The 14213-nt window shown below is 48.2% G+C and overlaps 1 protein-coding gene across 2 annotated transcripts in view; it reads left to right on the top strand.

Moving 5' to 3' along the window:
* ham (hamlet) overlaps window positions 1–14213 on the top strand; it is a 135834-nt gene that overhangs the window by 76440 nt on the left and 45181 nt on the right. For both annotated transcript variants that reach the window (XM_069328248.1, XM_069328249.1), the window contains exon 2: window positions 11748–12148. In XM_069328248.1, coding sequence (XP_069184349.1) covers window positions 11748–12148 — 401 coding nt within the window. The remainder of the gene's footprint in view (window positions 1–11747; window positions 12149–14213) is intronic.

Here is a 14213-nt window from a genome sequence, read left to right as displayed (position 1 = left end):
AGATTAATGTCAGCGGCAAAATGCCATATTGGACAACATCAACGATGTAGCCCTAATGAATCTCAAGCCGGGAGTCGTTTACTCTACTACGATGCATACGCCGGACCTTGTAACTTGTACCACGTACGCCGGAGCTTGTACCTTGTACCACGTACGGCGGAGCTTGTACCTTGTACCACGTACGCCGGAGCTTGTACCTTGTAGCACGTACGGCGGAGCTTGTACATTGTACCACGTACGGCGGAGCTTGTACCTTGTACCACGTACGGCGGAGCTTACACCTTGTACCACGTACGCCGGAGCTTGTACCTTGTACCACGTACGCCGGAGCTTGTACCTTGTACCACGTACGCCGGAGCTTGTACCTTGTACCACGTACGCCGGACCTCGTACCTTGTACCACGTACGACAGACCACGTACGTCCAACCCTCGAGTCTTGTTCATTCTCCCTGACTCTGGATGCTGAGGATGATCTCAAGTATCAGCTGGTGAGACCTCCAGCATCCTGCTCAAGGGACAGCCCGTCACTCTCCAACGTCAAGAAACTGTCCGTGCTAATGTGCCCTTATCCTAACCTACCAGAGGACCTAAAACAGAAAACGGGACAGTATGTCAATTTTGCGAGCCGCTGTGTTCTTCAGTACTTGATTTTTTTTTGGCCTGATGATGGGATTTGTACGTGAAAAATGCGATGTGCCATTCGAGGTAAATCACGTAGTAGACTCTTTGGTGTTGTTGGTAATTATTTGTAATTGTGGATCTCGGGATCAGGTCTCCACAAACTCACTATGAGCGCAAAACACAAAAATGCTTCTTATGTCTACTTTAAATACTTCTTAGACCCCTCTTACTACATATACAAATATTTGGCGGAAAAATATAAACATTTAACCTAAATTAACCTAACCTAACCTGAATTAACCTAATCTAACTGGTTACTAAATTAACCTAATCTAACGGTTACTAAATTAACCTAATCTAACGGTTTCTAAATTTATCTAACCTAATTAAGCATCTAATCTTATGTAATAAATAACTTAATCTAGCTTAATCTAACCTAATCTAACTATTTGAACCTAACCTAGCCTAATCTAATTTAACCTGACCTAATTCTTACCTATCTTAACATGCCCTGAGCTGACCTAACCTGACTAAATCTTAACTTAATCTTAACTTAATCTTGTTCATTATAAGGCAACTGATTCGCTGCACCTTCTCGGGAGAGGCGACAATCCCGTGAACCGCTTCGCTCGTTCACGGACATCGAAACTGTCCCAACCCCAGAGAAATGACACAACTAGATGAAAGATGAAATGAAAATTATATAAGACTCCTTCCAGCTCTAAATGTTCAACCTGTGTTCAACCTGTGTTCAACCTGTGTTCAACCTGTTCTAATGTTCAGCCTGTAGAACCAATTTATAGATTTGTATTCCGTGTTACGAAGGGAGAACTAAGTGGTCGCTTCCGTCCCTTCCACTTAACAATTTCGATTATTTTATGGGTGTTATCTGTGGTTTTATGAAGCCTAATTTAGATAGGCCTCGTAGGCCTAGCAGATTGAGGATTTACGGTCACACCTTCGCCAGTTTACTTAGTTACCTGCACTATATTAAATAAGAATTATTTTTAGCGTAATTATACATGGGAAATAATTTGAATTTCCTCAAACGAAATATAGGGGAAATGGCTGATGTTATTTTTGGGTGTTTTTTCCCTAGTGTTTGATCCGGGGATCGACGTCCCCGCGGCCCGGTCTCCTACCAGACTTCCTAGTTGATGGTCTGGTCAATTAAGACGTGGAGCAGAAGTTACCCACCTTACGATGTGCTTCGATGCACGACGCGACTAGTCAGTGTAGGCTAATAGTAATGGTTGGCTTTTCACAACATGTTAATATCCTGGAGGTATTCAGTCGTGTCGCAGATGTGTTGAACTTTGGAGTCAAACAAAGAGATGTTCACGTTGAATTTTAAGGGTTTTGATTGGAGGAGGAATGTGTGGAAAGGAAGAACACCAGCTTCGGAAGGGGAGGGAAGGACAGAGAGAGAGAGAGAGAGAGAGAGAGAGAGAGAGAGAGAGAGAGAGAGAGAGAGAGAGAGAGAGAGAGAGAGAGAGAGAGAGAGAGAGAGAGAGAGAGAGAAAGGGGAGGAAAGGGGAAAGGGGAAGGGATTTACGACTGCCAACACAAGGATTCCTTGATCTTACTACTTCGTTTAATACCACAACAACACCTACCACATCAACCACCTAAACAACTACAACCGTTGCCACCACTACCACCACCACAACCACCTTCACTCTCAACGTATAGTCCCCAGCACCCACTAACAATGCCACCTGACAACAATTTCTACCCACCAACCATCTTGTTCCATCTCACTTATACCTCAAAAACACACCTAATCTTGCCCCACTTAAATTGCCACACAAATTAAAGAATAAAATGAGAAAAAAACTTTCTTAAACTTAAACTTAACTTAAACTTAAACTTAAACTTAAACTTAAAAAAACTTTTACGTTGCTTTTAAGCTTTCCTCCTAATTCAAAAAGACAGAAACAAAAAATCTAGACGTTCGAATAAAGGTAGAGAGAGACGGGGAGGAACGTGACTGGGAAGAGACCGAGTCCTGAGTGGACAGTTTTCACTATTTTGACAGTCAATACAGGAGACTGAACTGACAGAGAGAGCGAGGGATTATTCCTATTTATCACTCCCATTTACATGCTTTTGTTTCTGCTTTTTTTTGTGTTTTTTTTGTTTTGTTTTTAATATGTTTTTTTTCCGAGGTTAGTTGTTTTGAGGAGAGGTTGATATTTGTTCATTTGGTTGGTTAATTCATTCTCTCTCTCTCTCTCTCTCTCTCTCTCTCTCTCTCTCTCTCTCTCTCTCTCTCTCTCTCTCTCTCTCTCTCTCTCTCTCTCTCTCTCTTTCATCTTCACTACTCCCATCTACCTCAAACACCTATAGACACTCACACACACACACTAGGTGAGTACACACACATACTCACCTAGTGTGTGTGTGTGTGTGTGTGTACTGACCTAATGAGTACACACATTAGTGTTGTACACAGCACTACACCTAGTAGTGTACTAGGTGAGTACACACACATACTCACCTACTGTGTGTGTGCACTCACCTAGTGAGTACACACAATAGTGTTGTACACAGCACTACACCTAGTAGTGTACTAGGTGAGTACACACACACACTCACCTAGTGTGTGTGTGTACTCACCTAGTGAGTACACACAATAGTGTTGTACACAGCACTACACCTAGTAGTGTACTAGGTGAGTACACACACATACTCACCTACTGTGTGTGTGCACTCACCTAGTGAGTACACACAATAGTGTTGTACACAGCACTACACCTAGTAGTGTACTAGGTGAGTACACGCTGTCCTCGCCATGTGATCAATCACCTCACACATAACAAACCCGGAATACTGCTTAGCTTGTGCTGCTCAATACTGCCGCTTAACAATGGCCCAAGCGAGGGTAAGTGCCTTTGGTCGTGTATGTCTGCGTTATTTGCTGTTTAATAGCTGAGCGAACGCATACTCGGCACTTGGGAGGCGAGGCATCACCAGAGAGCCAGCCTGGCGGACTCAGCACATCAGAAGCGAGGCCTCTGATGGGTGCCAGAGTGCCAGGGTGCCAGGGTGCCAGCAGGTGTGTGAGACTATGAAGGCTCCAATGTGGATTCCGTTGCTTTTGTTGCTGTTGCGGTTCGTTTTATTTTTTTGGACCTACAGGAGCATAAAAGATTGGAGGAGGTTGTAATCTGCCAGAAAGAGGTTCCAAACTTGTCGTCTGGTGACTTGGTCGACAGATTACTTGTTCGATAGATGACCAGATGACCTGCTCCTCTGGTGACCTGCTCCTCTAGTGACCTGCTCCTCTGGTGACCTGCCTCTCTGGTGACCTGCTCCTCTGGTGACCTTTCTCCTCTGACCTCCTCTGGGGACCTGCTCTTCTGACCTCCTCTGAGGACCTGCTCCTCTGGTGACCTTTCTCCTCTGACCTCCTCTGGGGACCTGCTCCTCTGGTGACCTGCTCCTCTGGTGACCTGCTCCTCTGGTGACCTTTCTCCTCTGGTGACCTGCTCCTCTGGTGACCTTTCTCCTCTGGGGACCTGCTCCTCTGGTGACCTTTCTCCTCTGGGGACCTGTTCCTCTGGGGACCTGCTCCTCTGGTAACCTGCTCCTCTGGGGACCTGTTCCTCTGGGGACCTGCCTCTCTGGGGATCTTTCTCCTCTGACCTCCTCTGGTGGCCTGCTCCTCTGGTGACCTGCTCCTCTGACCTCCTCTGGTGGCCTGCTCCTCTGGTGACCTGCTCCTCTGACCTCCTCTGGTGGCCTGCTCCTCTGGTGACCTGCTCCTCTGACCTCCTCTGGTGGCCTGCTCCTCTGGTGACCTGCTCCTCTGACCTCCTCTGGTGGCCTGCTCCTCTGGTGACCTGCTCCTCTGACCTCCTCTGGTGGCCTGCTCCTCTGGTGACCTGCTCCTCTGACCTCCTCTGGTGGCCTGCCTCTCTGGTGACCTTGCTCCTCTGACCTCCTCTGGTGGCCTGCTCCTCTGGTGACCTGCTCCTCTGACCTCCTCTGGTGACTGCTCGTCACGTAACGACAAATGCATTCAACAACACGAATGTCGTCAGCATTCCCGTGACTCAAAATATTGACGCCTACGCGTGGTTATAGGAGTTACCAAACAGCTGTCATGGGCAGCATAACCAGAGATGATGAAGGGGGTGTGTGTGGGGGGGGGGGAGATGGGGGCTGTCTGTGGGGTGAGGGGGGTGGAGGTGCTGTGGGGGACAGGTGGTGGTGGTGTGGGAAGAGTTGCTGTGAGGATATGACGAGATGGGTGATGGGGAGGGGGGGGGTAGGGGGTTTTGGGAGGGTGATGGGTGGGGAGGGGGGTGAGGGGGGGGAAGGGGGATGTGGGAGGGAGTGGGAGGGGCGGGGACTATTGGAGCTGCTAACGCAGACACAATATGCGTCAACGACTGGCGGGAGGCAATAGGATCTATCACGTTATTGTTTGAGGTTAAGGCGAAAATAACGAAAGAAACCGTTATCAGCGGAGGACTTTACGATAGCTGGACACACTTCAGAGTCTGTCTCAACAATGTGTTTTGAGCAGCGGAAGAAAAAAAAAAGAGGCCGATTGCAGGCGATGAGTCACAATAACGTGGCTGAAGTATGTTGACCAGACCACACACTAGAAGGTGAAGGGACGACGACGTTTCGGTCCGTCCTGGACCATTCTCAAGTCGATTGTCAAAAAGAGGCCGAGAGAACTAGATCTCTAAACACATTAATAAGAAGAAGACAAAGAAGACAAAGAAAGAAAAAGCAGTATTATAAAAGCCAAACCACAGTAACGGAGGTTAAGTTGAGATAAACATGAGTTACAATTATATTAGAAATAACTTATTCGACGTGAATTGTTAAACAAATCAAGTGGTTCAAAGGACCCAAATGGGCCACACAATTTTAAGTTTAAATGTAATCCGAAAATCTTGAGAAATAGTAAATATATTTAGCAGCTCAAAGCTGGAATGTCTGCTATTGCTCCGAACTAGCCAGCCTCCAACACAGAATCCCGCCGAACTAGCCAGCCTCCAACATAGAATCCCGCCGAACTAGCCAGCCTCCAACATAGAATCCCGCCAAACTAGCCAGCCTCCAACACAGAATCCCGCCGAACTAGCCAGCCTCCAACACAGAATCCCGCCGAACTAGCCAGCCTCCAACACAGAATCCCGCCGAACTAGCCAGCCTCCAACATAGAATCCCGCCAAACTAGCCAGCCTCCAACACAGAATCCCGCCGAACTAGCCAGCCTCCAACACAGAATCCCGCCGAACTAGCCAGCCTCCAACACAGAATCCCGCCGAACTAGCCAGCCTCCAACATAGAATCCCGCCGAACTAGCCAGCCTCCAACACAGAACCCCGCCGAACTAACCAGCCTCCAACACAGAACCCCGCCGAACTAGCCAGCCTCCAACATAGAATCCCGCCGAACTAGCCAGCCTCCAACACAGAATCCCGCCGAACTAGCCAGCCTCCAACATAGAATCCCGCCGAACTAGCCATCCTCCAACACAGAATCCCGCCGAACTAGCCAGCCTCCAACACAGAACCCCGCCGAACTAGCCAGCCTCCAACATAAAATCTCGCCGAACTAGCCAGCCTCCAACATAGAATCCCGCCGAACTAGCCAGCCTCCAACACAGAATCCCGCCGAACTAGCCAGCCTCCAACACAGAACCCCGCCGAACTAGCCAGCCTCCAACATAAAATCTCGCCGAACTAGCCAGCCTCCAACACAGAATCCCGCCGATAACAGCCTATCTTCAGGAACACTGCAAGATATACAACACTACCACCTTGGCCTCGGGGACCATCAGCTATCAGCTAAAACCCCAGTATTATCGATCATGAAAGGTGCTTCCGTCACCGCTACGGGACTCCAGATGTGAGGAAGGGGCTAACAAGCGAACGAGGTGGTCGGGTCGTTTGATAGCCAGGGAAACAAAGATGCCGCTGGCGCAAGAGGGGGCACAGGCTGGCATTAATGCTGTCTCGGCGTCGTGTGGTGGGGGTGGGGGGGATATTCATGGTAGTGTGGGGGTTGGGGAGGGGATGGTTGTGATTTTGAAGGTGGTGGAGGGGGGTTGAGGGAACTGTGTTTGGGTGGGGGAGGGAAGAGGGTTGGAGAAGATGGGGGGAGGGTTGGTGTAGGTGTAGGAGGGGGAAGGGAGAAGATGGGGGGAGGATTGGTGTAGGCGTGGGAGGGGAAAGGATGCCTCATCCCCCATCACCAGCCTGGTACAGTGATGAGGTACAGACTATCTGCCTTCAGGACAAACGCCACAGTGGGATGACAACTAACAACACGCAGGCTCAGACTTGGGTCAAAATGTTTATAAGTTATGGTGAGTAGAAGGGGGGATCAAGATGCAAATATTTTCGACTACAAGATGAACATTACCTGACCCACTGCTTACTCACCTGTAATAGGTTCCAGGAGATTAGGAACCATTCATGATATCGGACATCTGAACCTCTGATTTTTTGTTTTTTATATTCACTTCTGTGTTTAAGTACGTGACACTTAAGTGTGTTTTTTAAATATACGTGAGTGTACTCAGAAGTGCCTGAATCCTCACTAATGCTCCAGTACTTCCTCATTAATCTCGTCTTATTCATTTATGTTTCTCAAAGTGAAGAAGTTTCTTCTGATACTTGTGTGATTTATCTGCGTCTCTTGTTTCCAATTATTTCTTGTTGTACTATTTCTCACTTTGAACATTACTTCTCTATTTCCTTGACCAATTTCCATCAAAATCTTGCACGTCGTTATCATGTCTGCACTATTCGTTCAGTCATTCTTCATAACGTTAAACTCTCGCTACATTTCACCCCATGTTAAATTCTGACTACAGTACTCTGCACTACACTCACGCTAAACTCTCACTATATGGCATCGCGTGTTTACTATCTCGCTGTTGTTGTTGTTATAGATTCAGCTACTCGGAGCAAGTTCCAAGTAGCACGGGCTATGGTGAGCCCGTAACTTACCCGGCACAGGAGCGGGGCAAGTAGTACGGGCTATGGTGAGCCCGTAGTGGACTTACCTGGCACAGGAGCGGTGCTGTGAATAACTATCTCGCTAAACAGCATCCCATGTTAAACTCACCCCCTCACACTACACCTCATGTTACCCTGTAGCTGTTTAACACCCAGTGTAACACCATCTCACACTACACCTCATGTCACTCTGTAGCTGTTTAACACCCAGTGTAACACCATCTCACACTACACCTCATGTCACTCTGTAGCTGTTTAACACCCAGTGTAACACCATCTCACACTACACCTCATGTTACCCTGTAGCTGTTTAACACCCAATGTAATACCTCCCCACACTACACTTCATGTCACTCTGTAGCTGTTTAACACCCAGTGTAACACCTCCTCACACTACACCTCATGTTACCCTGTAGCTGTGACATGGGACACAGCTACAATCTCCCCACACTACACCTCATGTCACCCAGTGTAACACCTCCCCACACTACACCTCATGTCACTCTGTAGCTGTTTAACACCCAGTGTAACACCTCCTCACACTACACCTCATGTCACTCTGTAGCTGTTTAACACCCAGTGTAACACCTCCTCACACTACACCTCATGTCACTCTGTAGCTGTTTAATACCCAGTGTAACACCTCCTCACACTACACCTCATTCATGCCCACAACTTCCTGTCACCGTTTAACCCGGAGTCAAACATTATATAGAAGAAAGGGGAGGAGAAAAAAAACACAGAAGGAGGAAAAAGAAACACAGTGTTTTAGAGCGATACAAAGATAGTGAATCTCAACAAGAGCACTTGGGTGTGTTCTCGTGTCACGTTCACAACCCACCTCGCGAGAGCTCGGCCACAAGTCTGCTGGCCTCGTTGGAAGAATATTTGGAAGCATATTCGTTAAATAGATCTTTGAGTAATTGTCATTTAGGGAGAATTTCGTTTCATTTCTGATTATATATATATATATATATATATATATATATATATATATATATATATATATATATATATATATATATATATATGGCATTAATCAGTCTCAGGAGACTATGTAGTTACGCTCTGGTTGTCGGTCTGGAGTGGCCTCACCAGGGCGCAAAGCCAGGATAGGTTGATACGGGGGGGAAGAAGATGTCACCCATGCAGCAGGTCCACCCCCTCTCCACGACACCGAAAGTCGCCAATGGAGAGGCAAACGCCAGTACGATAGACTCCAGCGCCGTCGCAGGAACTGTCAGAACTGAGGTTGAAAGCAACAACGAAATGTCCCTAAGAGCTCCATCTCCTCACTCACTCGCGAGGCCCTCACACGTGTGTGTGTGTGTGTGTGTGTGTGTGTGTGTGTGTGTGTGTGTGTGTGTGTGTGTGTGTGTGTGTGTGTGTGTGTGTGTGTAGCGAGACCTCTCTCCACCCCGTCTCTATCAACAATGGTGTCTTCTTAAGGCACGTACGGCCTTGTTGCCCCCACACTGGTCTTCTTATTGATACCTCTTGTCACTTATTTCTTCTCTCTTCGGCTCCTCTTCCTTCATCAAACACCAGTGGAAGCCACGCATCATGGCGGTGGCAAGGGCAAGAAGGAATGCGCCGGGGGAGGATAGCTCTACTTGCAAGAGTGATATCTTTCCGTAATCTTGAAAGAGGGCATTTTTTTTGTTCCGTTCCTCTTCTTGGGATTATATCCATTTTGTATTTAATTTTTATATTGCAGGTGAGTCTAGAAACTTTGTGATTGTATAAGTAGCATATGACACAATGGAATTCACAATACATATACAAATTATATATATAAATATAATTTATTTATAAAGGGGGGGTACCACCTCTGGTGCAATTATAGGGACCCACAGCCTCAGAGAAGGGAACACAGAGCATTCAGGGAAAAACTTTCCATTTATTTATAAATATAATTATTTATAAATATAATTTACGGGACCTGTACACCAGTTGATTGACAGTTGAAAGGCTGGACCAAAGAGCCGAAACTCAACCCTTGCGAGCACAATTAGGAGAGCACACACACACACACAAACTATCTTCATCAAACTCTCCACTATACGAAATCTTCACTATACTATCCCTCAAGCCCCTCCCCCTCCCCTTACCCTTCTTTACCGTGATCGACTTAAATTTCATATTCCTTTGGGTTTCAAGGATCCCTCGAGGATCGAGGCTCCTTGGGTTACCCCTACATCTGTATTAGGATCTTCCGCATCTCTAAGGACCCGCTGAGAAATCGCTTGCAGCTTGGAATTCTGCTCATGATTGTCTGAATACACTCAATGTAGGAATACACATTCTTTCATATTTGTGTACACGGATCGGTTCTAATGGTAATTTGATGGTTATAGAAGGATGAAGGTGGTACTGGTTGTGATGGTGGTGGTGGTGGTGGTTGTGGTAGTGAGGGTAGAGGGGGTGGTCTAGAGACACGTACTCCCACACAGCCTCGGGGTCAGTCAACAGACTCGAGTGAGTGTTCTTGTCTAAATACCTGGCGACCTCTGCCAGCCACGCCAGGCTCCGCTTAGGAGGGGTGAGGAGTACAAGGAAGCGAGGGATGACAAAGAGGCAGGAGGAGGAGGAGGAGGAGGAGGAATAGATAAGAGGAGGAGGAGGGGGAAGAAAGGGAAGAAGGGGGATTTGTTTGTCATTGAGTTAACTTCCCTTGTTTGAACGAGACTGTTGAGTGTGTGTGCGTCTGTGGTGTGTGTGTTATGTGCGTGCGTGTGCATGCGAGCTTGTATTCACCTACTTGTGCTTGCGGGGGTTGAGCTTTGGCTCTTTGGTCCCGCCTCTCAATGAGCTGCGGCAGCCAAGTCCCAAGAAATATTCTCGAATAAGAATATACATACATACCTGTATGCTCAAGAATAATAATAATACAAAACACGTGGCTCGGTTATGCGTAAATGGTGTATGTATGTATGTATATATATGTATATTATACTTCTCCTTTAAGAAGCTCTACCAAAGAGATCCAACACGCCATCCTCCCCTCGGATCACAACGACGAAAGGTGTGATGACCACGACATTAACAACGACAGCGATCCCCTACATCAGCTACGTGAAGACAACAGAAAACGGAGGCTGTAAACAACAGATGCGCTACTAATTGCTTGAAACATGTCTAATTAACGAAGAAAATCCGCCCCTATCAGCATCAAAATCACCACTACCACCATTCTTGACACTACCACCATCACCACCCCTCACCAACATCGCTCTCACCAATACATAATCACCGCTTACACCCGTGGGTGTCAGGTTTAAAAAGGGAAGGGAATGGGGAAATCGGTGGTGGATGATCCCCCTACCCATCCACCACCCCCACCCCTATCCCCCCTCCTCCACACACACACGCACAATGCGTCGAGGGAGGTAAAACAAAAGCCGCCACACTCCGCATGACCCCACAATGCGCAGCGCCAGCGCGCGCTATAGTGCGGACGCTTCCCGCCAGATGACACTCATTGTGGCACGCCAGAGCGCTAAGGAGGTTATAATTACTGGTTAATTTTCTGGCGGATGCGGTAATTGCCGCGGTGACGGGTCCTGAGGACCGGACGGGTGACGGACAGAGGCTGAGGACGGGCGTACGTCAGGAGAGGTGTGGGGACGGACGCCTGGCCGTGTCACGCGGGGGGCGGGATGCTGCACATCTGCCGCATCGGGGGATTGCGTTATCTTAACCCATTTATCTCCTGGTCATCTCACCCCCCCCCCCCTTCCCTTAGATTATGGGATTCCAAGGGCATTTATTAGGGGCACCTCGGGCTTGTGGTATAAAAAAAAAGGCTGGAAATGCCAGGTTCTACGGGCTCACCATAGCCGGTGCTACTGGAAGTTACTGTTCTGAGTAGCGAATCTTAAACAACAACAAACAACAGCCAGGTTTATTTTTACGGGCTCGCCATAGCCCGTGCTACTTGGAACTTCTTGCTTCCAATAGCTGAATCTATAACGACATATATACAGGTGGACACGACCAGCAGTTGGGGGCCGCCGCGTGTATAATAAAAATAATAATAATAATAATTAATAATAATAATAATAATTCCGCCGAGTTTGGATTTGTGTAACTATGTAATTTTCATTTTTTATATATTTTTCTTTTCCTATTTCCAGTCCCGGGCGAGGAAGGGGACCGTTCCTTCCGTGACCTCTGTGACCTCAGTGAAGCTGACTCCGAGGGCGGTTCCGTGTCCCCCCACGCCCACCGCGGCTCAACCACGCCCACCAGCACCACCGACAACCACCACCACCACCACCTGCTGCTGCATCACCACCATCACCACCACGACCTCAACATGAACGCTGCAGGCGCCGCCGCCGAGCTGAGCGCAGCGGCCGAGAGGTTCATCACGCAGCAGCTGTCGGCGGTGCCGCTGGAGCTGGAGATGCGGCCCTCCAGCACGGGCGTGGGCTTGGGCGTGTGGGCCAAGCACAGCCTCGCCCGGGGCACCAGATACGGCCCCTTTCTCGGCAAGTGGACCGCCAACGCTAAGGACCCAGGACTCGCATGGGAGGTAAGCATGAACATTCTTCTTGCATAGGAGACACTTCTCCTAGGAGACATCTCCCCCTAGGAGACATCTCTCTTAGAAGACATCTCTCTTAGAAGACATCTCTCCTAGGAGACATCTCCCCCTAGGACACATCTCTCTTAGGAGACATCTCTCGTAGGACACATCTCTCTTAGAAGACATCTCTCCTAGGAGACATCTTTCGTAGGAGATATCTCTCCTAGGAGACATCTCCCCCTAGGACACATCTCTCTTAGGAGACATCTCTCGTAGGAGACATCTCCCCTAGGAGATATCTCTTCTAGGACACATCTTTTGTAGGTGATATCTCTCCTAGGAGACATCTCCCCCTAGGAGACATCGCTTCTAGGACACATCTCTCCTAGGAGACATCTCTCTTAGGAGACATCTCTCGTAGGACACATCTCTCCTATGAGACATCTCTCCTGGGAGATATGTTTACTAAAAAGATGTGTTTCATAAGAAGAGTGAAGCTCTCCCCTCTCCCTAACAGTAATTCAGAACTTCGACAGAGAGTTCTTAGAGAAAAGTAGTTAAAGATATGTTTCAGAAGAGAAGGAAGAGGGAAAATGGGAAAGGAAAGAGTGGTGAAACCTCTCTCTCTCTCTCAATAATATTAAAAGAGAGAGAAGAGGCAAGGGAGGGGGGGGGGGCAGGCAAGCAGGGAGGGGGTATGGAAAAGACGGGAGGGGATAGTGAGCTCGTGGAAAGGATTGTCTGACCTGAGGGCTCTTGTCATTATGTATCATCGAGGTACCTAAAAGTGGCCACGAATCGAAACTGGAGTCCTTTTGTCCGTGTCTGGGGTCGGCCTCAGGTTCTCTATTGTCTTCAGGAGGCATTAAGCTTTCCAGGAAGCACCCGCCATTAGCGTGAGGTCACACTCCTCCTCCTCCTCCTGCAGGTCTTTCCATTCCACAAAATATTCCAGTTGCCAGATGGAATAACGATGTGGTAGAGGGGGAGGGAGGGAGAGAGTAGTCGGGCCCTTTTGGCTGAGGTGGAGAAGAGTGTGAGAGCCGCCATTGTTGCGTTCCGCGAGGCACTCTCCTTGATGCTCCAAGCGGGGGGAAGGGGGGTTTATGGTGGGGGAGAAGGGGGAGTGCTTCAAGATGGCGCTCATTCTGCCATTCGCATGTACACGTGGCTTTTATATCTCTCTCTGTCTCTGTCTCTTTCTCTCTCTCTCTCCCTCTCTCTCTCTCTCTCTCTCTCTCTCTCTCTCTCTCTCTCTCTCTCTCTCTCTCTCTCTTTCCGTCCCTACCTTCCCCTCATCGCCTGCTCTTAACAGGAATATGATTTAAGTGAGGTTTCCGGATGGGTTTCTCTCTAAAAAGAGGAAAACGAGGGGAGAGAGAGTGAATGAAACCTCTTTTTCAGCACGCGTTCTGGATCCTCCACTTAACATCTTTCCGCAGAGAGAGAGAGAGAGAGAGAGAGAGAGAGAGAGAGAGAGAGAGAGAGAGAGGGGGGGGAGGGGAGAGAGAGAGAGGGAGCTCTCAACCATTTAACATCAATTCTCTGATGAATAAACACTAATCATGCGTTCAAATCACTTCCAACCCATTAGCTCGTTCTCTCTCTCTCTCTCTCTCTCTCTCTCTCTCTCTCTCTCTCTCTCTCTCTCTCTCTCTCTCTCTCTCTCTCTCTCTCTCTCTCTCTCTCTCTCTCTCGCTCTAGCGGGCTGAAAGCTGGCTGCCAATTTAACTCTGGGGTGATTTGCCAGGCTGGCAGGCTGTCAGCCAGCCAGGGTGACAGTCTGACTGGCTGACTAGTTGGTTGGTAAGCTGTGAAGGCTAGACTGATTGGCTGTTTGCCTTGTGTGTGTTGGCCTGCTAACAGCCTGATTGGTTTCCTTGTTAATTTAGCTTGCCTAACGAGTTGAATGGCTGGCTAACTGACTGGCAAGGTAACTGACTGGCTGAGTAAGTGACTGGCTGGCTGACTGGCTGACTTGCTAACTGGCTGTGATTGAAGATATTGGCTTCCGCACCATTAGCAAAATCTGGAACAGACTGCGGTGTCGTGAGAGAGATTTTTGGCTTAC

This window comes from Procambarus clarkii, chromosome 21 (assembly GCF_040958095.1).
Source record: "Procambarus clarkii isolate CNS0578487 chromosome 21, FALCON_Pclarkii_2.0, whole genome shotgun sequence".
In the NCBI taxonomy this organism is placed as follows: domain Eukaryota; kingdom Metazoa; phylum Arthropoda; class Malacostraca; order Decapoda; family Cambaridae; genus Procambarus; species Procambarus clarkii.
This window is presented reverse-complemented; position numbering and strand designations above follow the sequence as displayed.